This window comes from Pongo pygmaeus, chromosome 22 (assembly GCF_028885625.2).
Source record: "Pongo pygmaeus isolate AG05252 chromosome 22, NHGRI_mPonPyg2-v2.0_pri, whole genome shotgun sequence".
Classification (NCBI taxonomy): domain Eukaryota; kingdom Metazoa; phylum Chordata; class Mammalia; order Primates; family Hominidae; genus Pongo; species Pongo pygmaeus.
In genome coordinates, this window is record NC_072395.2 from 48,908,772 (window position 1) to 48,936,475 (window position 27,704).

Below are 27,704 nucleotides of genomic sequence, written 5' to 3' on the forward strand. Positions count from 1 at the left end.
TGGGGGTTACTGTCCTGTTGTGGGGCGCTGATGCATGGATACACTGGCCGGGCTGGAGAAAGATGCATTGTCCCTGCTCCTTCCTTCCTCCGTTTTGTTCCCTTTAGTTCCCACAGGACTTTCTGGACTGTAGGAGAAAGCTCTTTTACAAGGGATCCCACAGGTGGCATTCCTGACAAGGCTGTTCAAACATCAGCCCACAAGTCATGGGTTCTGTTACACGTTCCCTCTTGGGACAAAATCTGCTGCGCAGCATTTACCTATAGTACGGAAGGCAGCAGCCGACCACCGAGGAGGAGCCAGAATCACCTCTGCCGGACCCCATGGATCCTCAAGGGGCACAGCCAGGAGTTTTGGTGAGCAAGCCATTTTCACAGAATTACAGACCTATTTCCTCAAACATCACTGCCAGCCTCCAGACTTAACACCCTCCACAGAGGAGGGCCTATTCTATTCTTAGCTGGAAAGATGATCAAGAAATGCCTCCAATCACCCTTAACTTCTTGCTGTCTGTCCCCTCGGGCCAAGTCAGCAGTTGGAGGTTTACCACCCAAACTCAGAACCAGACACCAACAGGGATGCGAGTCCTTAGGAGCCTCAGGCACATCCAAAGCACCAGCAAAGAGAAAACCAAGAAAGAAGGATGGCTAGGGGTAGCCAGGGAGAGCGGTGGTGATTAGAGAATAAGGAAGAAAATAGCGCCGTTGGTTAACAGCACTGCACGCTGCCTTGCCCTTCGTGGGGACAGATGGGTTTGCTGCCCTCAGAATGACTTGACAATAACAGCCTGCCACTGGAGTCTTTGAGTCCAAAACAAAAGAGCAGCCAAAAGGAAGTGTATGGACTGTAAGCGGCGGTTTCACCGTGGCCACAGACTGCCCCACAAGGGGCCACAGGTTTCTTGCAAGGGGTCCCTGACTTCACATAACTAGCATTGTCTACAGTCTCATACTACTATTCTTCAAATAAATGCAGATCTGCTGTGCTGATAAACTATTACTCAGCTGTAAATAAATGCTGATCTGCTGTGCTGATGATCTGCTGTGCTGATGAACTGCTCTGCTGATGAACTATTACTCAGCTGTAAATAAATGCAGATCTGCTGTGCTGATGAACTATTAGTTGTAAATGTTTCTGGGTAGCTGCTTTTTGTCACTGTGTATTTTTTAATTTTTCTTTATTATTATTTTTAGAGACAGGGTCTCACTTAGTTGTTGCCCAGGCTGGAGTACAGTAGCGCGATCCTGGCTCACTGGAACCTCAAACTCCTGGGCTCAAGCCATCCTCCGGCCTCACCCTTCCGAGTGGCTGCAGCTACAGGCACGGGCCACCCCACCCAGCTCATTTTTTAAATGGTTTTGTAGGAACGGGGTTGGGGGGGTGGGGGGGGCTCATTACGTCACCCAAGCTGTTCCTGAACTCCTGGGCTCGAGATCCTCCCACCTCAGCCTCCCCTAATGTGATCACAGGTGTAAGGACCACACCCACCCATTGCGCATTTTTTCTAATCACTGGACAAGGAAAGCACAATGACCATGCAGGGTCTGCAAAGTTTTTAATGTTCAAGGGGCTGTCCGTTTTGAAAGGTGTAAAGGAATTAACATATTTAGGTCCACTCATAGGGAAGAGGAAAAAGAAATTCTGGCATAGCACAGGGGTCAGGAAACTACGGCCCGCCACCTGTCGTTGTCAATAGTTTCCCTGGAGCCCAGCCGTGCAAATGGTTGACATGCTGCCGATGGCCGCTCTGCAGAATCGCTGGGACTAAGACCACAGGTCCAGAAAGCTTCAAATGGTTACTATCGGACCCTCCACAGAAGTCTGCCCACTCTCCATACAGCACATGATGAAATACACTGCATTATACTGAATATTGAAAAAAAGAAATATACTGCAACTACCGAAAAATAAACACAAACTGTATATACAAACAGGGAAAGATGTTCAAGAAATCAGGAGAAAGTTTTATTTTAAACTCTGCCTGCCTCCTGAGGCCAGCAGGCCCCGTTCATTTGGTTTCGCTAGGCTCCAATGAGAAAGGAATTTGAGTTCTTGGGAAGAATGAACCCTAGGAGGGTAAACAGGACTCTGGGCAACATTGTCTAAGCGGCGTCCCCGGCACAGGCCTGAACAGGATGAGCAGCCCCTCCGTTACTTACGCAGGCAGTCCCAAGGCCACAGGCCACTGAGAGCCGTGCAGGAAGCATCCCCTTCTCCCCACCCAAGGTCTAAGCAGTATCAAAACTCAAGAGTAAGAACAGAGGCCAAACCACCACCATGGTTTGCCATCAGCTGACCTACACTGAACCCCAGAATCAAGCAGACAGGCCCACCACGGCGCAGCTGTGCAGGACGAGCCAGCTCCCCAGGTGGAAAGGCCTGCCCAGGAAAGTCGCCAGAACAAAGCAGAAAGAGCCGCTGGCTGAGCCAGTCATTCTTCCCAGGGGAATAATTAGACAAGCGCCGCCTTGAGAGGCCAGGAGCATACTTAGAGGACATTCCCTCCTCCCGGAAGCCGTGTGTCCCCTAGGGGGCTCTTCAACACTCACCTCAGTACAGCCACACAGGGAATGGGCTGGTGGCTGGGCCACCCTGGTGGGGACCCAGGACTACCTCACACTGCCCCACACCCACCACCAATCTGCCCCTTAACCCAATGGTATCAGAGCATCTTAAAAGCACAACCGCTAGACTCTGATAGCTGCTGTGTCAGATAAGAAGCAGGCCCCATGGTGACAGACCACCCACGGACGCAGCTGGCTCCTGGCTGCCTCACAGTCCGCTTCTCTCCTCACAGTTCAGCACTTTATTCGGAAGAGCATTAGACCTGCCATCCAGACAGCTTGTCCACCTTCACTCACAGCCTCACAATTCCAGAACCTGTGCTGCCCCCTGCAGAAATCCTGCATGTCCTGGGGGCAGCCACCACCCCAATCCATGATGACACTCTTCAAATTAACTTCTGTTTCTGTAGGAAAAGCAAAAAGAAAAGGGTTAAGTTCCTAATAGTTGAGTAGATACCACTCATCGACTCTAAACTATATAAATTTAGTCCATCCATCAAACCTTAGTCTAAAATGTGTGACTTAACACCCACCAGAGGAGGTGACCAAACGCGCTTTGGTGAAATCAGGTAAAAGCTGTTTGCAAACTGTGCAGGGTCTCAGCAGATGCCCTGAGAATCTTTAGCTCTTCTGTCCACAAGGATTCCACCAAAGTTAGTTGGTTTATCAGAGTCTCTTTTTCATCCTTCATATGAGACACCTGAAAGTTATTAATTATTGTTATTGTAGTAAAACATATATATATATCTCATAGAATGTACCTTTTTAACTAATTTTAAGTGTATGGTTCAGCAGCATGAAGTACATTCGCATTGTTATAGGTCCACTGCCACTCTCCAGCTCCAGAACTTTTTCTATCACCCCAAACAGAAACTCTACAACCATTCATCAATAACCCTCTTCCCCTCTTCCCCAAACCCCCAGTCACCTCTACTCCACTCTCTGTCTCTATGAAGTCGTCTGTTCTAGGAACCTCACAGAAGTGGAATCAGACAGTATTTGTCCTTTTGTGTCTGGCTTATTTCATTTCCAATAGTGTCTTCAAGCTTCATTAAAATCACTCTTTAAAATCCTAGGCATGTTTTCATACGAATAAGCTGATTTCTCATTTAACTAAAACATTTACTAAATAAACACATCAATGAGAAAGAATGCTTGAAGTCACACAGTAACTTTTACTTTTTTCCTTTTAATAAAAAGTAAAGGCAAAGATATGGAATCAACCTAAGTATTCATCAACAGATGAATAAAGAATACGTGGCATATATACCCCGTGAAGTACATTCAGCCTTATCAAAAAGGAAATTTTGTCATTTGTGACAACATGGATGAACCTGGAGGACATGTTGTCACATGGCAATAAGCCAGCACAAGAATGACAAATATTGCATGATCTCACTATACGTGGACTCTAAAATCATCAAACTCATAGAAGCAGGGAGTCAAATTGTGGTCACCAGAGGCTGAGGGGTTGGAGGGGGATTAGGGAGATGTTGATCAAAAGACACCAAATTTCAGCTGGACCAGAGGATTAAGTTCAAGAGATCTATGGTACATCGTGGTGACTACAGTTAGTAACAATATATTATGTACTTGAAAATTGCTAAGAGTAGATTTTAAATGTTCTCACCACAAAAAAATAAGTATATGTGATCATGCATATGTTAAATAGCTTGATTTAGCCATCCATAATGTATACCTATTTTAAAACATCATGTCGTCCACTATAAATATATAAAATTTTTACTGACCAATTAAAAATAAAGAGGCCAGGTGTGGTGGCTCATGCCTGTAATCCCAGCACTTTGGGAGGCTGAGGTGGGTGGATCACCTGAGGTCAGGAGTTTGAGACTAGCCTGCCCAACATGGTGAAACTCCGTCTCTACTAAAAATACAAAAATTAGCCAGACGTGGTGGTGGGCACCTGTAATCCCAGCTACTCCGGAGGCTGAGGCAGGAGAATCACTTGAATGCAGGAGGCAGAGGTTGCAGTGAGCCAAGAGCGTGCCATTGCACTCCAGCCTGGGAGACAGAGCAAGACTCTGTCTCAAAAAAAAAAATAGAAAAGAAAAAGAAAAAATAAATAAAAATAAAGAAAAAAATTGAAAGAAAAAGCATAGGTACTATGTTAACAGTCAAAAATGGAGGCCAGATGCGGTGGTTCAGGCCAGGCACAGTGGACACCTGTAATCCCAGCACTTTGGGAGGCTGAGGCGGGTGGATCACTTGAGGTCAGGAGTTCCAGACCACCCTGGCCAACATGGTGAAACCCCGTCTCTACTAAAAATACAAACACTAGCTGGGCATGGTGGCGGGTGCCTGTAATCCCAGCTACCCGGAAGGCTGAGGCAGGAGAATCGCTTGAACCTGGGAGGTGGAGGTTGCAGTGAGCCAAGATCGTGCTATTGCACTCCAGCCTGGGCAACAACAGTGAAACTCCATCTCAGAACAAAAATAGAGATTACATCAACATTTATTTATTTAAGGCACTAAACAATGCTCTTATGAAAATGCACTATCCCTAATAACATGTACAAAACAAGGAACTGCTGAATCAAGACACTTCTTTAAAGATGTCATATTCTAGAAACATACCTTTTGAAGCACAGCATTAGTCTCTTCTATGAAATAATAGCATATTTTCTGGGCTATGTCCAAACTTGTCTTCTCATTCGTATCTGAAATTACCTCCCCAAGAAGTACTTTTTTCCAGCATGTACTAGAACCAAAATGTTCCATGACACAATTTCAGCAGGCTCTCAAAAAACAGACTTTTCTATTTCAATGCAACACATAAACTCCTTCTCCTATTTCTCCAGGAGCATAATACAACTCATTCCATAAGCAGATTCCCCAAACCTCCACGCCACTTGCAGCTCCCATGTGGAAGCCGACCAGGTAATGAGAAAGGAGGAGGAGGAGCTGAGAATAAAAAGCACGGGGGGTGGGTACTCTCTGCAGGCAAGGACTGAATGTTATTATCATCACAAACCTGTGTCTGACCCATGAGTGAATGAAGTCCTGTTCCCGGCCATGGGAACGAAGCCAGTGACAGAACAGGAAGGCGAGTCCACAGCCGAAAGGCAGAAGACTAAGGAGCAAAGGCAGGAGTTTTCCTTCAAGTGACAGTCTGTCCAAAATAGTAGCAAACTGGGACACAATTCACAAAGCCAAATGCTCTGCGTCTGGAAGGAGGAATCTACAGCAAGCCTCTCCCCCATACAGGCCATTCCAGTGCTCTACTACAAAGCCTCGCAGGAAATGGGGCTCAGTCAGCAGGCAGGGCCCACTCTGGCAGGTCTGCTGTGGCAGGTGCAAGGGAGCCACAGCAGGATGCAGAGCAGAGGTGGCAGTGCCAGACCTAGACACTAGAAAGAAGAACTACCAGGAGAAAGAGGATGGAGGACCGGATTCTGAACACCGAGAATCCGGAAGTGGAAGTGGCTTTGAAGGGGAGGAAAGATGGCTGCTGTGGAAGTAAACAGGAGCCCATTAGATTCAGAACAGCTGGCAAGACACAGCCCTGAATAGTCTCAGAAGGCTTCAGTTTCAGAGATGACAGGTGAAATGAGTTCTCAGTAAAGAAAAAGGAAATGACTGTGTGTCAGGCATGGTGTTCATGAATAACCATTACCTAATTTAATCTTCACAGTTACCTAGCAAAGAAAGCACGATTATCCCCAGGCTAGACTCAAAGAAACACTCAGGAAAATTGAAGCACTCACCCTAAGTGACAGAGCTAATGAGGCAGAAAGAACTGCAAACACACATCAGCCAGAGCCCCACACGTGCTTTCTCTGCCACCCACTCAGTAAGCAGTAACTCAAATGGAAGAAAAGAGGCCTAAGGAAGACCTCTGGGAAACAGCCAGTTGTATTTAATTTTAGGCTGAAGTGTCCGAAAAGGACTCATACCTTGTTGCCAGAAGGATTTAAAGAAGCTACCATAAGTACACACAAAATAAAAGGTAAGATGAATGAAGGCAGAAAACAAGACAAAGGAAGACAAAAGGAGAAAAGACAAGACACAGCAGGAATGGGCCAGTGCGAAACCGCACGCCCCAACACTAGGTACATTTGGATGGACCTCAGATTTGCCTCTCAGTTTTCCAGTGAACAAGAAAAAGAAGGAAACATCAGTTAAAGAATTCATAGTATCTGTAAGATAAAAACACTCCATTTGCTAAGAATAAAAACAAAAACTATGTCTAGTATTGAGACCAGAGAGAAATTTTACTCCAAAAGTTCCTAGAGAAAAAGAAGGAAGCAACATCATCTCATCCACAAGAAGAACAGGCGTCACTGAAGGGGCACTGACTGTTCCCAGGCACTGTGCCTCATCTCAGTCAGTCCTCCCAACTGCTCAAGGACAGCCTGCACTATCTTCAAGAGGCTCTCCCTGGATATCTAGCAGCAGAAGGTTGAAGGCTGCTCTCCCTGCCAGGGACTCAGGCTGAAGCTGCCCCTGCACTGGGTACAGCACAGCTGGATGTGCCGACAGGTGGCTGCGGGGAGCAAGACTGACAGCAGGCAAGAACATGAGGGAGCCTGGCCAGGATGCACACCCACACCGGGGGCTCCCCGACCTGCCTCCCCCATGGAAAAGTCCAGCTCTTCAGCCAGGTTTCTGGATCTGCCCCAGGGCAGGACCGACGTTAGGGGCTCTAGCTCTACTTGTCCTGGGCAAAACCTACCTACTCTGAGACTTTCCTCTGAACAGTGCCAATGCCCACACTTTTTAAAGGATTTCAGGTCACCAGGAGGAAAATATGAGTACAAACAAAAAAATTATCAAAACTAAGTATTCTGATTATGAGTCTAAAACCAGAATTCCAAAACAGTTAAAACTGAGAAATGAAACATTCACTACATGGGCAAGTTACATAATGAGAAAGCAACTCCAATGTATGACATTCCTTTTTCCTCCCTGGTTGGGTATCTGAATGCAGGCCAAAAACAAACAAACAAACCCTCCAAAGTTATATCTAGCCTGTTGCTACAGCTTAAGACCAACACATGTGAAACTTACAATTTTTCAGCTTCCAGACATAACAACTTAAGGGCTGTGAGTAGCCTCCAAGATGGTCCATCCCATCCAAATGTCAAATTTCTGAAGCAGAAAAACAAATAATGACAAATCCATCATTTCAGTATTTCATGACCTCATAGCACATGACTGAAGAGCCAAACACCTTTTTAAAGGGGTTGCTAAATGTCATGTAACCTGCAATCTTGGTCAAAGGACAAGAGAAAATCAGTCCGCAAATACTTAAGAAGAAAGCCTAAGTAACAGAAAATTCTCTCCCCATTTTTTTTCTAAAGAGTAAACAGCTGGCCGGGCACGGTGGCTCATGCCTGTAATCCCAGCACTTTGGGAGGCCGAGGCGGGCGGATCACGAGGTCAGGAGATCAAGACTATCCTGGCTAACAGGGTGAAACGCCATCTCTCCTAAAAATATAAAAAATTAGCCGGGCGTGGTGGCAGGCGCCTGTAGTCCCAGCTACTCAGGAGGCTGAGGCAGGAGAATGGCATGAACCCAGGAGGCAGAGCTTGCAGTGAGCCGAGATTGCGCCACTGCATTCCAGCCTGGGCGACAGAGCGAGACTCTATCTCAAAAAAAAAAAAAAAAAAAGAGAGAGAAGCTTGAACGTGGATGAGGGGCCGGAGGCAGGGCCCATGTGCAGGAGTTCCCAGTAATTGAAACGCTTAAGAACTGGAACTGCCCTGGGCATCCCACTGATGGCAGCCACCACTGCCAGGCTGCTCTCACACCATGGCGGGATCATTCCAAACTTAATTTCATCCAGAAAAGAAAATCCGAAAGGGAGAGCCTTGAACCCTGTTTAGCCACTTGGCATGGAATCACCTCGCTACCCACCTACCCCAAGAGCCTGCACCACGTTGCCAGGTGCGTGGGCTCTCCTGAGGCCCAGCCTGGCCTTTCCACATGACCACAGGGGAGACAGACTCACCCTGGACCACCCATCAACACATCCAAGCTCTCTTTTGGTACCATAATTTAATATTTCTAGCTTGTACCTTATGTCCCTAAAGAAGTTTCTTTCAAGTGTCTTATACTCCTTATGTCCTCCACAATATCAAGCACAGTTTTACTGCACATAGTAAGTGCTCAATACCTACCCGCCAACTGATACAGGGTCAGGAGGTGTCTCACCCCCATGGAAAATTTAACCCCAGGTTTTCCACGAAAATTTCCTAAAGGAATAATTTTAAGAGGGAAAGAGAAACACTTACTCTATATAGCCATGATCCTTTAAAATAGAAATCTTTTTGTCCATCTGTTTATCTGTTGATGGAAGATATTTAACAAGTATTTCTATATTTAAAAAAAAAAAATCAGACTGTTAGGGCATAAATTTGGACAAAAGTATGTCTCCCTTCCCTTCTCAACTCACTTCCTTTCCCTTTAGCAACCCAAACATGCATAAACAGTTCCACCTAATTCACACAAAGGAAGTCTACTCTTCAAGTCCAATTCAGTCACATCAGTATTGAGTCCCTGAAAGGCTGTAAGAATTTCAAGGCTGGAGGACTAAACACACATAATCTCAGCTCATGCTCCCACTAAGTAAATCCACCAAAAACAAGCAGGTCATTAGGACATCAGTATGACTGTTGGAAAATTACAGTCAACAAAAGTAGAGGCCCTGCAAAAACATGAGGAAAGGTTTACAATACTGAGCTTTTTCCAAACCAGAATTCAAAGTAGTCTGGATATTAGTGACTGCAACTACAAAAAACTTAAAGTAAATATGCACAAATTAACAAAGCTATTTGCAGAAGCAGGGTAATAAGGGATTTTTCTATTTTATTTTTAAAATGTAAATATAACTAAAATATAATTTTTGCTCTAATTTATTCAACAAATGAATACTTCATGGACATCAATATTAAATTTATCAGGATTTTGAAAACATGAAGCCAATCTCAAAGTTGGTTTTCTAGCAGCAAGACCCAGTTTTTGCTTTTCTATTTTTATTTTGAGAAATCACATTATTATTCTGCCTATAATATGGAGTAGTAACAGCTTGGCCAAGTTTCTATTTCCAATCAAATCTATATTAAAAAATGCTTCAAATTATATATTTAATAAATCTCTTGCCCTTTCTTCATGGCCTAGAAAACTGCTTCTCTACAGTTTCAGAAAGGGAAAAATCAGTCTTCTATGTGCTTTTTTGACACTATATTTGGAATTTTCACATCTTAAGTGTAATGGCTAACTTACTATTTTAAAATAATAAAACTGGGCCAAGCATGGTGGCTCCCGCCTATAATACCAAAACTTTGGGAGGTTGAGGCAGGAGGATCTCTTGAGCCCAGGAGTTGAAGACCAGCCTGGGCAACACAGCAAGACATTGTCTCTATCATATGAAAAAACAAATATTAAAAATAATAATAATAAACCAGGCCAGGCACAGTGGCTCACTCCTATAATCCTAGCACTTTGGGAGGCTGAGACAGGTAGATCACTTGAGGCCAGAGTTCAAGACCAGCCTGGCCAACATGGCAAAACCCCATCTCTACTAAAATTACAAAAGTAGCCAGGCATGGTGGTGCATGCCTGTAATCCCAGCTACTCCGGAGGCTAAGGCACAAGAATCGCCTGAACCTGGGAGGCGGAGGTTGCAACGACCCAAGATTACACCACTGCACTCCAGCCTGAGCAACAGAGTGTGACTCTGACTCAAAAATAATAAAACCAATGATGGTGGCTAGTTAATAGATCACAAAAGAACATACATGAAATCAAATCTCATCATGGCATCAACCTCCAGAAACAAGGACTATAAACAGATTTATCTCTGTGATTAACACAGTGTCTTACCCACAGGAGGTGCTTAATAAATATTTTTTATTCATTGCTCTCTAATCCTATTTTCTTTAGTGCCAGTGACAACGTCTCAGTATCAACATTTCCATCCTTTAATACTGTATTTATTTCCTTAGCAGTTTTCCTTTTCTTCCATTCTATCTTCTGACCCAGTGCAATGAAAACTTCTCAATTATTCTTATCCTAAATATCAGTCAAAACTTGGTTGTTTTTACTTCAACACTGAAATGACAGTCAGTAAGAGCAAGGCTAGGCCTACCTAGAAGAAAATTAGTGATGTGTATGTCAGTCTTACGGTTTTGATATTTTTATTAAAACTGAAAATACACATCTTCAAATGGGGAAAAAAATTGTATAGTGTTAATGTTAAGAACAAAGTTGATTCCAACCTCTTGAGACATAAACACAAGCATGAGGATTATGGACGGAAACAAATCCATATTCCAGGAACAGCCGTTGATTATCGTGAGGGCCGTAACAGATGAATACCTCTTCATGCCTTCTCCAACGTGAAGTCGTTCTAATTTCGTAAGAGTGAGTTTCTTCATTAAATGCTGCTTTTACCTAGAAAGAAAAACTGTTAAAGGTATTTTTTAAAGTAAGGTGTAAAACTACAAAGCTGATTAAGTTATTACATAATATTAATGTGAGTCAGGTGCAGCTTTCAAACACCCATCAATAAATGTAACTACGCATAGCGAAAATGCCACTTCCGGTTTCATCCACCTCAACTTCACCCCATTGATGACGGAGGGAGTCCTGCCCTAGGGCTCTGGGGGTGGCCACACCACGACACCCGACACAGCACAGATGAGATCATCAGCAGTTTATTGGTCACGTCCACTCACAGCCCAGGGAAGGAGGACATGGTGGTGCCAATAAACTTTATCTGTAAAAAGCTAGAGAGTAAATACGTTCAGCTTTGCCAGCACTATGTGGTCTCTGTCACAAGTTTTATTTTTACAATCCTTTCAAAGTGTTAAAACCATTCTTAGCTCAGGGCTCTCGGGCCACATACCCACAGGCTGTAGTTCGTGGTGTGGTCTTCCTACGGTAAACTATAAACTCATTGGTTTGGCACATAAATGCACCAAAAGTCCCAATAAAAATAAATCACTGCTGACGGAGTCCCCATGTCTAGCATCCTAACGCACTACACACTCCTGATATTATTTCATCAACATCAACCACAGAAACACTCACCTAATCCCAGGCTCCTTTGCTCCCGACTGTTAAAGATACTTCTTTCTACAAAAGTAACAAGCAGACAGCCCTTGTTCCTGGGCTAAGAAAGCAGAGCGGGAACCTCCCTAAACTCTGATCTCACATGGAGAGCACGTAAGCTTAGCACGTGGGCTCACAAGGCATGGCTACTCTTCTCCAGTGGAATGTCACATGAAGGCAACGGCCAGGACACAGATCCCAGCCATGTTCCTCCACAACACACCCCAAAGGGGTTACAGGTGAGCCGACTGATGGACTCCCTTCTGCTCTCCAAGCCAGGCCTCTAGCCCTGCACGCCCTGCAAATACATTCATTTCCTAAATGAGCCACCTGGGGAAAGCGCTGGGGAGGAGGCGATCTGTGACCACCTCCCAATTCAGGTTTCTTTCATTATTTACCAGAACCCTTTCCCCACAAATACCCATCAATTCAATAAACATTTACTGAACACCTACTATGTGCCAGGCCCTGCCATGAGCACTGGAGTGACAAAGAGGAACAAGACAAAGACCCCATTCTCAAAGATTTCAGAGCTCACTGTGAAAAAGAGCAAGTCAGTCAGCGATCAGAGCAAAGAGAAATGCTGTGACAGCTGTAACACCAGTTTAAAAGGGACGGGGCAGGAAAGCAAACTGAGCTTCAGTCCCGGAAGGAGGAACGAGGGAGAAGGAAGGAAGGCTCTGCACCACGGGCTGCTGGGAAAGACCGGACAGAGGATGCAGCACAAGGCTCTGTAGGCCTGAAAAGCAGAGTGAAGAAAAGGGGCCGAGGCAAGCACTGCGGGAGGGACAGTGGGGTCTAGAAGAACAACAGGAGCCTCCTGACGTCAGGCCAACCTGACAGGGTCACCTGAAGCCGCCGACGCCTCTCCCTGTGGTGCCACCCACCATCTACAGCCACAGGTTCTGGGCAGTGGAAGCCTTCCTATCCAAATAGAATAGCTGCGCCCTTGTCAGCTTCTCACCTGGACATGTGGGCTATGATTCAGCAGGTCCAGGTACGGAGCGAGCGCACAGGTGTCCGGCTCTGCAGAAAGGCATTCCCGATGCCTGGGCCTCAGGTACACGGCTCTGGTGTTGACGGTGCACCAAGCCCACAGCAGGGCACTGTAGCTGAAGATGCTGTCAACAGCCTCCGCAAACAGAGGCTGCAGAGAAGAGAAAAAGTCTCTGGAGGAAGCAAAGAACTCCTGCACGTGGGCTCTCTGCTCTTCAGCCTTTGCTTTTAAAGATTGGGGAAGAAGGTTCACCACTTCCGGCTCCAAACAAACAGGGCAGGTATAGGCCTTGGGTAAAATCTCCAGGTAAGGCTTCCAAAGAGATCGGTCCCCAGCATGCTTTTCTGAAACTAAAAAGGTGCACAGCGCCAGCAGAGGAGATGGAGGAGGCTTCCACCTTTGAAAATTAAAAGCCAGTTTAAAGGAATTACTTTGATTCAAAATACGAAATAAGCCAAGCAGTTTGTTTTGCTGCCAGAAGGAGTGCGTTCAAACTGTCAACACACTCAGTTTACTTAACAGACTCAAAAGAGTTCCTTCCTTCCTTCCTTCCTCAAGGCTCTTCCTCTTCGGGGGAGCACAGCCCCAGTGCTAGTGCTCTGAAAGAGCCATACTTACATGTCAGAAAAACTGACTCACTAAGCCAAGTTCCAGGTTTGTTTGCAAGAGATTCCTCTTTGCAAAAAAACCTCTTTGCTTCCAACTTGGGTCTCCAGTTGTAAAGCTTTTGACCTAAGTCCATTTGTCTCACCTATATAAAGATATAAAACATGTTGGGGAAAAAATGGTGGAAAGAACTGAGACCTGCACCATCCGATATAGTAATCACTGGGTACACAGAGCTATTTAAATTTAACCTTTAATTATTTAGAATTGAATATTTAAAATTCAATCCCTTGGTGAGATAAGCTATGTTTTAATTGCGCAATAGCCATTCAGAGCTAGTGGCCACCATACTGGACAATGCAGAAAAAACATCTCTGTCATTGCTAAAAGCTCTACTGGAGGGCACCAACCTAAACCAAAACTGAATATGCTCATATACACTTGTTGCAGTTCTAAAGCTTTTATTCCTAAGTTTACCTGCTCTATTACAAATTATGTATCACAGTATTTTTATTTGCACAATTGCCAATAAAAAGATCTCATGTTGCCTGAATGTATTTAGAAAAAGTTTTCATCAATCCTTCAACATCCAGATTCCTATACTGCCATACATTCTACTCAAAATTTCAGAATGATTCAGAAAATGTTAATAATGACAGCATCGTTGCCTCTACACAGGCCTAAAAGACCTTATTCACTTTCTTCCAAAAACATGCCAGGGGGAAAAAAGACCAGCACTTACCTAATGGTTAAGAGACAGTATACGCCAGGCACAGTAGCCCTTTGCCTATATCCCAGCACTTTGGGAAGCCAAGGTGGGTGGATCACTTGAGGCCAGGAGTTTGAGACCAGCCTGACCAACATGGAGAAACCCCGTCTCTACTAAAAATACAAAATTAGCAGGGCATGGTGGCACACACCTGTAATCCCTGCTACTCGGGAGGCTGAGGCATGAGAATTGCTTGAACCCGGAAGGTGGAGGTTGCAGGGAGCCAAGATCACACCACTGCACTCCAGCCTAGGCAACACAGCAAGACCCTGTCTCAAAAAAGAAAGAAAAAAACGGTATACTCTTTCAACCCTTGTATTTAGAAATCCCTTCCACTGCGGGTCTCTCTCACTCTGTCCTCAAAGATGCCCCAAAACAAAGGCCCAGCAGAACGTGTGCCAGAAAACAGTTCTCCCACATCAGCCTCCTCTCTTCTATACCTAAATAAAACTAATTCTTTCACAATGTCAACAGCTCTCCAAAGTTCAAGAAAAACTGAAGTACAATAAGGGTAGAAATGAGAGAGTAACTTACATTTGTCAAGAGCTACTATGATGGAAGAGAACAGGCTACTATGAGCCAAGGCACTCAGCTGTGATTTACATATATTATCCCATTTAATTTTTATTTCTTAGTCAGTGATGGATTGGGATATCATACCCACACTCCAGGAAGCCTATTAAAAACCTTAGAAATGCCATTTACAGTGAATTAAGAACAAACTTTCTGGCCGGGCACGGTGGCTCACACCTGTAATCCCAGCACTTCGGGAGGCCGAGGCAGGTGGATCACGAGGTCAGGAGCTCAAGACGAGCCTGGCCAAGATGGTGAAACCCTGTCTCTACTAAAAATACAAAAAAAAAAAAAAATTAGCTGGGCATGGTGGCAGGCACCTGCAATGGCAGCTACTTGGGAGGCTGAGGCAGGAGAATCGCTTGAACCCGGGAGGCAGTGGTTGCAATATGCCAAGATCACGACACTGCACTCCAGCCTGGGCAACAGGTGAGACTCCGTCTCAAGCAAGAAAGAGAGAGAGAGAGAGACAGAGAGAGAGAGACAGAGAGAGAGAGAGAGAGACAGGAAAGAAGGAAGGGCAAACTTTCTGGAATGGAGTAAACTTTTCACATCATTCAGGTATTTATCAGCCCTACAAGGGACTGGGTTCTAATGAATTATGTCTCAAGTGACGTATTTGCCAATGACAGACCTTAATGAGAAGCACTTGCAGCAGGTAAGCATGTGTGTGGTCACTTACTTAGTAATGTATGCCCCTAAGTAGCTTCGAATCACTGTGTCCGTGGTGAGCAGGCAACTCTCAGGCAACGAAATAATCATCTGCCCCTCCTGGCCAAAAGGAAAGTAAAGTTGAGGATGCCTATGCTTTGGGAAGGACCCATGAGTATGAGTCTTACCAAGTCTCTGATCCCACAATCACCTACCAGTAACCTACTGTAACTCAACCAAAAGCCACCAATGAGCCCACCAATGGAGTCGCTCCCAACTCTGCGAGTCAGCAGATGCACACGAGGCTGCTCCAATGCCAGGCCCCACAGCCCCAACAAAAATGAAAGGTTAATTATGTGACTGACGCCCACAAGCAGTCAACCCTTCACCAGAATGAGTGGTGGAAACATGTTGACAATTCAAATTATACTGTTTCTTCACTTTTTTTTTTTGAGATGGGAGTTTTGCTCTTGTCTCCCAGGCTAGAGTGCAATGGTGACATCTCGGCTCACTGCAACCTCCACCTCCCAGGTTCAAGCGATTCTCCTGCCTCAGCCTCCCAAGCAGCTGGGATTACAGGCGCCCACCACCATGCCCAGCTAATTTTTGTATTTTTAATAGAGACAGGGTTTCACCTGTTTCTTCACTTTCTTATGCCAGGAAATAGTGCTACCAATAGCAAACAGACAGAAACTACCCCCAAAAAATTGTATCCAGTGAAATCCAAGTGGTCAGGTGATGGTCTGCTCTCTACATAACCCACGCCTATGAGCTAAAGAAAGGCCAGCATGCCCAACACAGTAAGCATCGAACTCTACCACTTGCAAGAGTATCGTTTTCAGTGTCTCCCACTGAGATAGAACCACAGAAAGAAAAATTAGACGTAAAGTAATAGAAAACAGTTTAAATAAACACGGCATGAAGAAGCCAGATGTAAGACTCTCCTTTCATTCTAACTGGCATCTAAGTTGGTTAAAAATCTCAGCCAAGGCTGGGCGCAGTGGCTCATGCCTGGAATCCCAGAACTTTGGGAGGCTGAGGCGGGCGGATTGCTTGAGGTCAGGAGTTCAAGACCAGCCTGACCAACATCATGAAACCCCATCTCTACTAAAAATACAAAAATTAGCTGGCCATGGTGGTGGGCACCTGTAATCCCAGCTACTCGGGAGGCTGAGGCAGGAGAATCGCTCGAACTCGAGAGGCAGAGGCGGCAGTAAGCCGAGATTGCGCCACTGCACTCCGGCCTGGGTGACAGAGTGTGACTCCATCTCAAAAAAGAAAAAAAAAAATCTCAGCCAAAAAATCTTCCGGGATCAATTTCTGGTTTCCTCACCTGTAAAGCAAGATTAAGCTAGATGATCACTATGGTCACTTCCCATCCCAACATCCTATGATCTTCTGGTTCGAAAATATTTGGGTAAATCTCTTTATCATCAAAATGCAAACTGTACACTTCACTGTGCATTTCACTATACGTAAAATATGCCTCAACTTCCAAAAACTTTTGATAAAACAACCACATTTGAATGTACATGTGAAACAACTGCCAATTATTTCATGACCTAAACAAAAACTACCTGTAGTTACTGCTGCATACATGACATTTCTCATCCCCAAATTCTGCTACAGAATAAAGTCAATTACACCTTCCTCTAAAAATAAAAATATTGTACAACAATATGAATGTACTTAATACTACTGAACTTCAAAATGGTTAAGATGGTAAGTTTTATGTTAGATGAGCTTCCGGGTTTATGGATTCGTGGGCTGCTTCCACCTGCTGGAGGGTGGTGCACTCTAACTCGGGGACAGAAGCCCCTATGCTCAGGACTCTTGCAGACCTCTGTATCTGGCTGTTCATCTTCCATAATCAACTGGTAGAAGTTACATCCAAGAGGAAATAATCCAGGCAAGGAAGCACAAGCTGATCAAGATGTGTAGTTCTGTGGCTGCCAAGTTGTGGTTTTTGACAGATCATCACATCAGGGAAGACTATCCTCAAAAAGATTTTACTAGCATTGAAGGCCAAATGTTGTGAGGAGGAACTGGACTTTAGGGCTGTGGTGATGGATGAGGTGGTGCTGACAATCGAGCAAGGAAACCTGGGTCTGCAGATCAATGGAGAGCTAATCACTGCCTACCCACAAGTGGTGGCAGTCAGAGTACCAACCCCTTGGGTGCAAAGTGATAGTGACATTACTGTTTTGCGCCATCTAGAGAAGATGGGATGCCAGTTAATGAACCGACCTCAAGCCATCCTGAACTGCGTTAATAAGTTCTGGACATTTCAAGAGTTGGCTGGCCACGGTGTTCCTCTGCCGGATACTTTCTCTCATGGTGGCCATGAAAATTTTGCTAAAATGATTGATGAAGCTGAAGTACTGGAGTTCCCAATGGTAGTAAAGAATACGCGGGGTCATAGAGGTAAAGCTGTTTTCTTGGCTTGAGATAAGCACCATTTGGCTGATCTAAGCCATCTTATTTGCCATGAAGCACCATACTTGTTCCAGAAGTATGTTAAAGAGTCACATGGACGGGATGTACGTGTCATTGTCGTGGGAGGCCGTGTGGCTGGCACCATGTTACATTGTTCAACAGATGGGAGAATGCAAAGCAACTGCTCATTAGGTGGTGTGGGGATGATGTGCTCACTGAGTGAACAAGGGAAACAGCTAGTTATCCAGGTGTCTAATATCCTGGGGATGGATGTGTGTGGCATTGACCTGTTGATGAAAGATGGCGGCTCCTTCTGCGTCTGTGAGGCCAATGCAAATGTAGGTTTCATCGCCTTTGATAAGGCTTGTAATCTAGATGTAGCTGGTATCATAGCAGACTATACCGCCTCCCTTCTACCCTCTGGCTGGCTCACCCGGCGTATGTCCCTGCTCTCTGTGGTGTCCACTGCCAGTGAGACTAGTGAGCCGGAGCTGGGTCCCCCAGCCAGCACTGCTGTTGACAACATAAGTGCAAGTTCCAGCTCTGTAGACAGTGACCCTGAAAGCATGGAGCGAGAGCTGCTCACCAAGCTCCCAGGGGGCCTGTTCAACGTGAACCAGCTGCTAGCCAATGAAATCAAACTATGGTGGACTGACTCCACTGGTAATTAACCAACAAAACCCTTGTAAAATTTTCTTTCTTTTTTCTTTTCTATTTTTAAAACCAACTTGCAATGCTGTTCATGGAGGATGCTCAGGAAGATGAGAGAAAATTAGTAGGATTAGCTGGAGAGAGTGGGAGATAGACGAGACCTCTGCTAGTAAGATGTTACTTTCATTTACAAATCCTACAGACAGGCAGAATAGGTGGGGTACAGAAAAATGTCAGGCTGTCAGTTACCCTTTTAAATTGCTACAAAATTTGTATGCTCATAGGCCATGAGGAACAAATACTTTTTTTTTCATGGTCCCTTGCTTTTGTTTTTGTACAAAAAAAACGGTTTTGCTACAAATATCCAAGTAGCATAACTTCACATTGTGTTGGAAGATTTGTCATCAGTGAGGAAAACATCTGCTTAAATTACAGGAACTTTTGTATTATACAGCTCTGAAAATTCTGCCATTTCCTTATTAACTAGCAGCCTTAGTTTGTAGTTTATGAAATCTTGAGGGGCTCTTTTACTGGGATTTCTTATGTTTGTTTTTCGTTTTTTCCCTCTTAATTCGGTGGGAGGGTCGAAGTGAATATAACCCAATAAAGGCTTCTTAATGACAAAATAAAAAAAAGTTTTATGTTACATATATTTTACCACAATTAAAAATTTTTAAATGATGAAAACATTAACATGGCGTAACAGAATTACAACATTAAAACATATCATTCTTTATATATTGGACTTCTTGTGTTTGTGATTTTCATCTGTTTAGGAAAGATAACCTGAATTCCCTTGCTCACTATGCTTGCATTTTAAAGAAACTATACTTTCCTTTAATATTTTAAAAACTTATCTTTTTAACACAACATTTTTAACAATTAAAATTACTTTTGGGCCAGGCATAGTGGCTCATGCTTGTAATCCCAACACTTTAGGAGGCCAAGGCAGGCAGATCACCTGAGGTCAGGAGTTCAAGACCAGCCTAGCCAAGATGGTGAAGCCCTGTCTCTACTAAAAAAAAAAAAAAAATTAGCTGGGCGTGGTGGCACACACCTGTAATTTCAGCTACTCAGGAGACTGAGGAAAGAGAATTGCTTGAACCCAGGAGACGGAGGTTGCAAGGAGCCGAGATCACGCCACTGCACTCCAGCCTGGGCAACAGAGCAAGACTCTGTCGCAAAAAAAAAAAAAAAAAAAAAAAAAAAAAAAAAAGGACCTTTTATCTACTAAAAAAAAAAAAAAAAAGATACCACTCCTTAGCCTAAACATATGTACACATCTGAGTGCGAGTTTTAAATAGAGAATTAAAAATAAGATAATTTTTAAATAAAGGAAGAAATTAATTTCTGGCTTCACAGAAAATCGTGCACTAGAGATCCTTTAAAATAGCATTGGAAGAATGAAAAGAAACCTTGGAGGCTGTCATTTACCTCCTGATTTTGTAGGTGAGGAAACAGAAGCCAAGAGTATGAGGGGTCTCATGCTGGGGCCCCCAGGCAGCTGAAGGCAGCTGAAGGCAACTCTGGCCCAAGCCTGAGGCCTCATCCTCCCCTAGCTCTGGTTTCTACCTGCTGCACGACTGCCTCACAGACAGCAGCAACTCCCTTAGCATACTGAAAACGTGATCTGACATGTAACATGTGCTGTGGCAAAGATTGCTAGTTGCCTATCCCAACATGCCTTCTCTCCCCCTCCTCACTAACGGAATCCTACTTAGAAGGCACGTGGCTGGGGAAAGGCCAGCACGGATCTCCTCCCTTGCAGCTGGCTAGGGCTGTGTACCTGATCACTGGCCAAGGACAGAGGGACTGGAATTTCCTTAAAGGAAGGAAGCCTGCCCTTCCTCACCCACTTGCTCTCTCCTGCTGCCCAAGTTCCAAGACACGCACCCTAACCTGAGGGTGCAGTTCCCTTAAGGACATGAGAGAGCTGGAAGGACTTGGGGCCTCTGCCAGCCATGGGACTGCCCCACCAGCCAGGGTCAGCCTACTCCAAGCTTGTTTCTATGAGTGAGAACAAAATAAATTTCCATGCTGCTTAAGCACCTCAATTTTGGGCTTGTCTTTTATTGCAACAAACTTAATCCTAGTTGATAGAACCATATTCAAACATATCTATTAGGTAAGTAAGAAATGACTGTATGTCTGAAATTTTTTTAATCCACTTCGTTTGAACCACAAAAACAAAGCAGCAAAATCTACATTGGGTTTCAAGGATCAAAGAAAAGTTCTCACCTGCAGGGATGTTTGACTCATCAGCCCTCTTCCTGTACCTAGGAAAGCAAAGACAGAAAGAGAGTAAATCCTACTATACCTTCAAGGTCCTAGAGATAACTATTACGGAAAAAAAAAAAAAATGTGAACTTCAAAATTACACAAGGCTGAAGCTGGATGTCTCTCAGCCTTTGATTCCCAGGGGAAACAGGGAGTCAGAAAGCTATTCCAGAAAATGTCTTGACCTCCAGTGAGTTATAATCCTTGAAGGGCAAAGTCAGCTTCAGAGGTGAGACCTAAAGAGCACCGTGGACTTTATACAGACCTACTGCTGGGCCTCCTGCCGGACGCTTTGGGCTGGACTCTCTCCCCTGGGGCCTACCAGCTAACAAGGTGCTATTCCCAATGCCCAGCCAACCTCTGAGGCTAGAGCCCCAGGCCACTTATCCCCATTACCAGACTCAGCTCTCCCGAGTAAAGACCTTAAGACCCCTTTGATTGGCAGGCTGGCCAGTAAACCCCACTCAAGTCCCCACAAAGCCTGCAGACATCCTTCCCTCTCTGATCAGGTAACCCATGAGATGGGTTCTCCATGACCTGGTGAGCTCAGCTGGGTAGGTCAGCTCCAGCTGTTCCCTGTGAACCAAGGCTCCGGCTAGAGCACAGTCACCATAGTAACCTCAGCAGCTGCATTAATACCAATTAATTCAATAAATTTCTTTATTTAAAAATTAACACCAACTTCCAGAAGTTTCTCCCTCCATGCCTAAGCTTCTGCTCCTGGAACAGTCAGACGAACATTGAAAGGATGCTCAGATGACAGCTTTTCTGGCAGGTATAGGTATTACATGATCATAAGAGGCCTAGAGCATTAATGTCTCCAGTTCATCATTCTTCACCTTTCCTCTCTTAGCTGGGAGGGAAAATAATTCAGCCAAGTCAATGCAGGACTACTGGGAGCTCCCGGCTCACAGTGGCTCACTGCCTTAAGTCCTCCATCAGTTTCCCACAACTTAAATTTGATGCTCCCAGCTCATGGTGGGAATTCCTGCCTCAAGTCTTCCATCAGTTTCCTGGCAGGTTGGATTTGATGCTCCCGGCTCTTGGTGGGAATTCCTGCCTCAAGTTTTCCATCGGTTTCCCAGCAAGTTGGATTTGATGAGTCCCAGTTCATCTCCCCTCCCAGGAGGATACTGTCTGCTTATACAGCTGGTTCTAGTGTTAACTTATTTCATTGATTTTGTGTACCGCATTGTGGAGTTAATCATCCCTGTGAGCCAGACCTCCTCCTAGAATCAATTACTAATGGGAAGATTTTCTTCTACGTGGTTATCCTTCCAAAAACTTACATGCTAATCTAAGTGGAAATTCTCTCCAAACATATATATGAACAAAAGGTGGCCTATGGAATACATCTAGAAGATCCTTTACCTATATTTATATGATAGATAGTGTTTAATATCAAAAAACATATAGTAATCTACACTTACTTTCATTTTCATATTGGATATACTAGGCAAAGTAGAAGTGGCCATTAGGAGCTCATAACAGTAAAGCTTATTACAAATGTCTCAAAGCCTCAAAATTTCCACTATCATCAATCTACATGGAAGGCCCTGACCTGGCTAGTGCTTTTGGTGGTGAAAGGAAATGCTGGGGTCAGTTCCCAAGGCAGAAAAGAAGAGAGAGTCTAAAGATGGAATCCTGCTTAGGAGATTTCCTGTGCCTTCCACAAACTAAGATGAATTCCCCAGAGTTCATACATTTTGACTGAAGCCCAAAAATGTTACCTCCTATCATACACTGACTAAGAGCTAAAAACTACATGAAGCACTTACAGAAGGTTCCTTGTCCCCAGAACTGTAAGCACTGGACATGGGTCACTGCCAAGCCACTGTGCTTTTGCACCTGCAACACCTGAAATCTGGGGTTGGGGCCAGGGCAAGTTGTTCCCACTTTTAAAAATAGGAATCTTTACTGCTCCAAATTACAAACAGATGACCTATTCTCAGGTATTCCATCTGAACTATCTGCTGATTCCTGCTTGATGATTTTAAACCTATCCTTCTTAGGGCAAATGACACCAGAGATGTGGGCAGGCCTTAGACACGGCAAGTTTACTGCTGACATTACTGACTCTCTTGATCATTGGGAAAAACTCTGTTCTGAACATCTAAGGGTGTGGCTTTTACTCACCATCTTTGACACACTAAAACAGAAAGTCAAGCGTTATTTTAGAGGCTGACAATATGGTTCATGACCATCAACTAGAAGGGGCCCTAATAGAAAATGGCTCAAATCAAGCATTTTAGTTCAAAGTCATGATGTGTAACTGACTCACGGAGAACAACGTTACACACATCACCTCACTCAGCAAGGGGCACAAGTGGGAAATCATTTGCCTTGGCGCGGGGTATATGAGGAAGTTAATTTGCTCAAAGTTCAATTACCTAATGGGTACTTGAGTAATAATTCTAATGGCCAAGGGGAGCATTGTGTGGCATATGCTTTAACTTTTCTGTGAGGTGCAGCCTGCCCTGTGATGTAGAATTTTGGGGCCCTAATTGCACCACTATCTCTGTGCTACAGCAGACTCCAAATTATTTTAAAGAGCATCTTGCGCCTCCCTGTGGTTATCTCCTGACCACCTGTGGGAAGAGTGGAGTGGCCATGTATGCAGGCACACACCCATAGCAAGCTGCCCAACTTCTGTGAGAGAATGTTCCAGAAGAAAGTGGTTTTTTTGTTAGTTTTTTGAGACAAGGTCTCACTCTATCGCCCAAGCTGGAGTGCAGGGGCATGATCATGGCTCTCTGCAGCCTCAACCTCCCAGGCTCAAGCAATCCTCCCACCTAAGCCTCTAGAGTAGCAATCCTCCCACCTAAGCCTCTAGAGTAGCTGGGACTACAGGGCACACCACCGCGCCTGGCTAACTTTTGTACTTTTAGTAGAGACAGGATTTCGTCATGTTGGCCAGGCTGGTCTCAAACTCCTGAGCTCAAGTGATCTGCCTGCCTTAGCCTCCCAAAGTGCTGGGATTACAGATGTGAGCCACCGCGCCTGGCAAAATGTTAACCTAACCTCCTTAATAAGCACAAGTTCCAGAAGAGAATGTCAGTCTACCTCAGCTCAGTGCTGAAGCCCACCACTCCGCAATTAACTGGCCACACACATGGGGCTCCTCCTCCAACCCAAGGGGAACACATGCAAACCAGCTGAGGGACAATATCCGCTGAGGCCCATCTGCAAGAGTAGCCCCTGCCATCTACCTGGCTCTCGTGTGGGAAAGGGCAGGACAGATGAAGGCTAGCTCTTACCTGGAAAACAAGCAGGCGCTAAGTTTGAATCTTGAAACTTCCTAGCTTTCAGCCACTTCCTCAGCTCTATAAATTCAGACTTGTGGCTCTCATTCACTATCAGGCAAGGAGAGAACAAATGGTGATTAAAACCACTATATAATCGGATTACCATTTTTAAAAGAACATGTCTGATGAAATGTGTCAGACAGACTTACAAAATAGTAAGAATTGGTGTATCTAAACATAGAAAAGGTACAATAAAAACACAGTATTGGCCAGGTGCAGTGGCTCACATCTGTATTCCCAGCATTTGGGAGGCCAAGGCGGGAGGACTGCTTGAGGCCAGGAGTTTGAGACCAGCCTGACCAACACAGAAAGACCCCATCTCTTAAAAAAAAAGAAAATACGATATTATAATCTGATAGGACCACCACTATACATGTGATCCATCAACCAAAATATACTTATGCAACATACAACTACATTCATTCAATGTAACCCTAATCAAAATTCAAGCAGGCTTTCATACAGGAATTAACAAGATGATCCCAAAATTCATGTGGAAATGTAAAAAGCCTAGAATAGCCCCAATATCTTTGAAAGATTGATTTTAAAACTTATTATAAAGCTACAATAATCAAATTAGTGTGATATTGTCAAGACAGACACAAATAGGTCAAAGGAACAACACAGAAAATAGGAAGAGGTCCACACGTAAATGAACAACTGATTTTTGACAAAGTGCAAAGGCAAATTAGTGGAAAAAGACAGTCTTTTCAATAAGGGATGATCTTTTTTGCTTATGGATCTCCATAAGCAAAAAAAAAAAAAAAAAAAAAAGTGAACTTATCGATATCTTGTACCATATCCAGTTGGATTTACATAGGACTTTCCAGATGGCCAAGCATTTTTGTATTGAACAAGATACAGTATCTTCTTCAGGCAGGGTTACCCCAAATTTGAAGCGATAAATTTACATCCAAACATTTGATATCCTACAGGGAGCTGAAGGTCAAGACCAGAAAAAGAAACTTGGGAGTCATCCCCAGAGAAGACAGTTGAAACAATGAGTTGGATATCTTCACATTCCCACCAGGATCTAAAAGAATACAATGGCACCATTAAAAAGAGTGTTATTTAAGAAATATTCTCTTTGGGCAGCTCACGCCTGTAATCCCAGTGCTTTGGAAGGCCGAGGCAGGAGGACCACTTGAGCCCAGGAGTTCAAGACCAGCCTGCGCAACATAGTGAGACCCTGTCGCTAAAACAAATTTAAAAAAACATTAGCCGGGTGCAGAGGCATGTACCTGTAGTCCCAGGTACTTGGGAAGCTGAGGCAGGAGGGAGGCTAAGGCAGGAGATCACTTGAGCCTGGGAGTTCAGGCTGTAGAGAGCCATGATCACACCACTGCACCCCAATCTGGGTAACAGAATGTACCTTGTCTCCAAAAAAAAATAAGAAAGAAAGAAAAAAGAAAGATTCTCTTTGAACACTGTGTGCCTTTGAGAAAAGCTATGTGTTAGGCCGAGCATGGTGGCTCACGCCTGTAGTCCCTGCTACTTCGGAGGCTGAGGCAGGAGAATTGCTTGAACCAGGGAGGCAGAGGTTGCAGTGAGCCAAGATCACGCCACTGCACTCCAGCATGGATGACAGAGCGAGAATCCGTCTCAGAAAAAAAGAAGGAAAGAAAGAAAAGCTACGTATGAACAAACAAGCAATCACAAAAGGATTTCTTTTTTCATTACTGGCACTAAAAGAAAAACTGTACCTCCTCTTGATTCAGAACTTCTGCAGAGTTTTCGTCTTCTGATCCGGCTTGTTCTCCCTTTTCCTTTCTGCATGCTAAAACCGTAGTTTCTTTTTTCTGAAACACAGTTCTATTTTTTCAAAAAGGACAAAACTGTAATTTCTGTGGAAATGCTCAATCTAAAATAAAAAACATTTCTTTGATTTACTTTCCAGTTATATGATAATCACTGTTCTTTGTACCTTTAAGTATACAAACGTATATTTTGGTAAACTGTTTCCCTCAAGTGCTTTTGTACATGAAAGGTTTATACTGTGAGCTAAATCATGATCCCTACAGTAACAGAATTCCCATTATATCAGTCCCTCTAAAACAGTTTTATCTTGCAGACCTAGTGACTACAGCTTAATCTACTAAAAATACAAAAAATAGCTAGGCGTGGTGGCGCACGCCTGTAATCCCACCTACTTGGGAGGCTGAGGCAGGAGAATCGCTTGAACCCGGGAGAAGGAGGTTGCAGTGAGCCGAGATCGCACTACTGCACTCCAGCCTGGGCGACAGAGTGAGGCTCCGTCTCAAAAAATAAATACACAAATAAAAATAAAATAAGAGCTGGGCACAGTGGCTCACGCCTATAAACCCAGCACTTCAGGAGCCCGAGGCGGGCTCAGGTCTGGAGTTCGAGACCAGCCTGGCCAACACGGTGAAACCCCGTCTCTACTAAAAATACAAAAATCACCCGGGCGTGGTGGCGGCCACCTGTAATACCAGCTACTTGGGAGGCTGAGGCAGGAGAATCGCTTGATCGCAGGAGGCGAAGGCTGCAGCTAGACGAGATCACGCCACTGCACTCCAGCCTGGGCGACAGAGGGAGACTGTCACAAAAAATAAATAAAAATAAAAAATAAAAAATAAAATAAAATAAATCTACTCCTAAAACATACGAGGGCAGAAATGAGCAAGAGACAAGAACTCCAGGCAACATTAATACGCACTTCCGCAGCATAAGGTTCATTATTTGACCTAACGAAAGTCGGCATGTTCAGCTCCAGTGGCAAACGCGGCTGGTTCGGTCCGGGTCCCAGCGCTCAGTCCACAGACCGCGCCAGGAAGTGTCCCCAAGACTCCTGGGCGCTCGCGCGAGCTGTCCACCAGCACCCTGCTGAGGACCACGTGAAGCCCGGTGACCGCCACAGACACAGGCACCGTTCCCGCCCCCACAGTCCTCAAACTCTAGCCATGAGGCCGTCCTACTGTCCGACACACACCGCTCCTGCCTCCAGAGGCCGGCCAGGTGAGTATCGCACCACGGGCCTCAGGCTCCTTAGCGTTACGCAGCGCGGCCGTAGCAATATGTGCTAAGTGAAGGACTCCACAAGATGAGAGGTTACTGCAGCGCACACGATAATGCCCGCCCTGGAGGGGACCTGCGACCTGAACTCAGTTCTTTTTACGCTGATGAATGAAGGACTAAGGAACGCACAGGCCGACTCTGCTCCCGTTACCCGGGCAACTGGAGGCCCGACCCGGAAGTCCTACTAGCTCACCTAGGCGCCCGCGGCCGCTTCCAAGATGGCGGCTGAAGTGGGCAGGCCCAAGGCACGTGGAAACACGAAACAGCCCCAGATGAACGCTAGTTAAAGGAACGGGCCAAAACTGCAGAGGGAGAGCTGAAGGCCGTCGCTCCCGCCTGGTGTCCTTAAGCAATCCAAGTCCTCAGTCTCCCGGGTCCGCCCCTTCCGCCGCGGGCGGCAGCTTCCGGCTAGCGCATGCGCAGTGTCCGCGGACTCGCCGCCAACGCCCAATACAGTTGGGGACGAAGTTGGCACCCCCACACCCCCATAACCCCTACCTCGAGTCAGCAGTCAGAAAATCCAGTAACCCGCAGGCGGGCAAGCTGCGCACTAAAGAGCCGGCCTGCGGAGTGTTTCCTTACGAAGTTAAACCACCTAGGGCGCGCGGCCCTCTTCGCCCCGACCTCAGGCATTCCTGCCAGGCTGGATTTGCCGGGTCAAGTCACTTTGCTCGCCAATCCCCGCCCCCATTCCACCGTTTCAGTCTGGTCCCAGGACCCGCCTCACAGGAAAATTCTAAATAACATATCTAAATACCCCTTC

At 45.1% G+C, this 27,704-nt stretch overlaps 1 protein-coding gene and 1 pseudogene across 5 annotated transcripts; one reads left to right on the plus strand and one right to left on the minus strand.

Annotated features, from left to right (window-relative positions):
• Window positions 1-1,539: 1,539 nt before the first annotated feature.
• Window positions 1,540-27,580, minus strand: SETD4 (SET domain containing 4). 5 transcript variants are annotated; one of them, XM_054468577.2, is made up of 12 exons: window positions 27,440-27,580; window positions 25,609-25,717; window positions 23,858-23,953; window positions 20,562-20,599; window positions 15,268-15,356; window positions 12,605-13,034; window positions 10,806-10,980; window positions 8,820-8,901; window positions 7,593-7,673; window positions 5,160-5,283; window positions 3,098-3,264; window positions 1,540-2,968 (listed from the first exon to the last, which is right to left on the minus strand). In XM_054468577.2, the coding sequence occupies exons 2-11, from the start codon at window positions 25,679-25,681 to the stop codon at window positions 3,130-3,132; spliced, it is 1,323 nt and encodes a 440-aa protein (XP_054324552.2). In that variant the 5' UTR covers window positions 25,682-25,717; window positions 27,440-27,580; the 3' UTR covers window positions 1,540-2,968; window positions 3,098-3,129. The 5 variants fall into 5 exon arrangements, 4 of the variants coding, with proteins under 4 accessions (XP_054324552.2, XP_054324551.2, XP_054324548.2 ...); XM_054468576.2 differs by lacking the exon at window positions 27,440-27,580 and adding an exon at window positions 27,135-27,328 and having other exon boundaries at window positions 25,609-25,766; XM_054468573.2 differs by lacking the exon at window positions 27,440-27,580 and adding an exon at window positions 26,583-27,328.
• On the plus strand, window positions 17,132-19,842 carry LOC129022697 (beta-citrylglutamate synthase B-like; annotated as a pseudogene).
• Window positions 27,581-27,704: the final 124 nt, after the last annotated feature.

Coding starts and splice junctions, on each gene's coding strand:
- SETD4 (XM_054468573.2), bottom strand. CDS start 26,627: ATGCCGACTTTCGTTAGGTCAAATAATGAACCTTATGCTGCGGAA. Junction 8,902..10,805: donor TTGTGTTTATGTCTCAAGAG/GTTGGAATCAAC, acceptor TTTTAAATATAG/AAATACTTGTTAAATATCTT. Junction 7,674..8,819: donor AAGGATCATGGCTATATAGA/GTAAGTGTTTCT, acceptor TTTCTGCTTCAG/AAATTTGACATTTGGATGGG.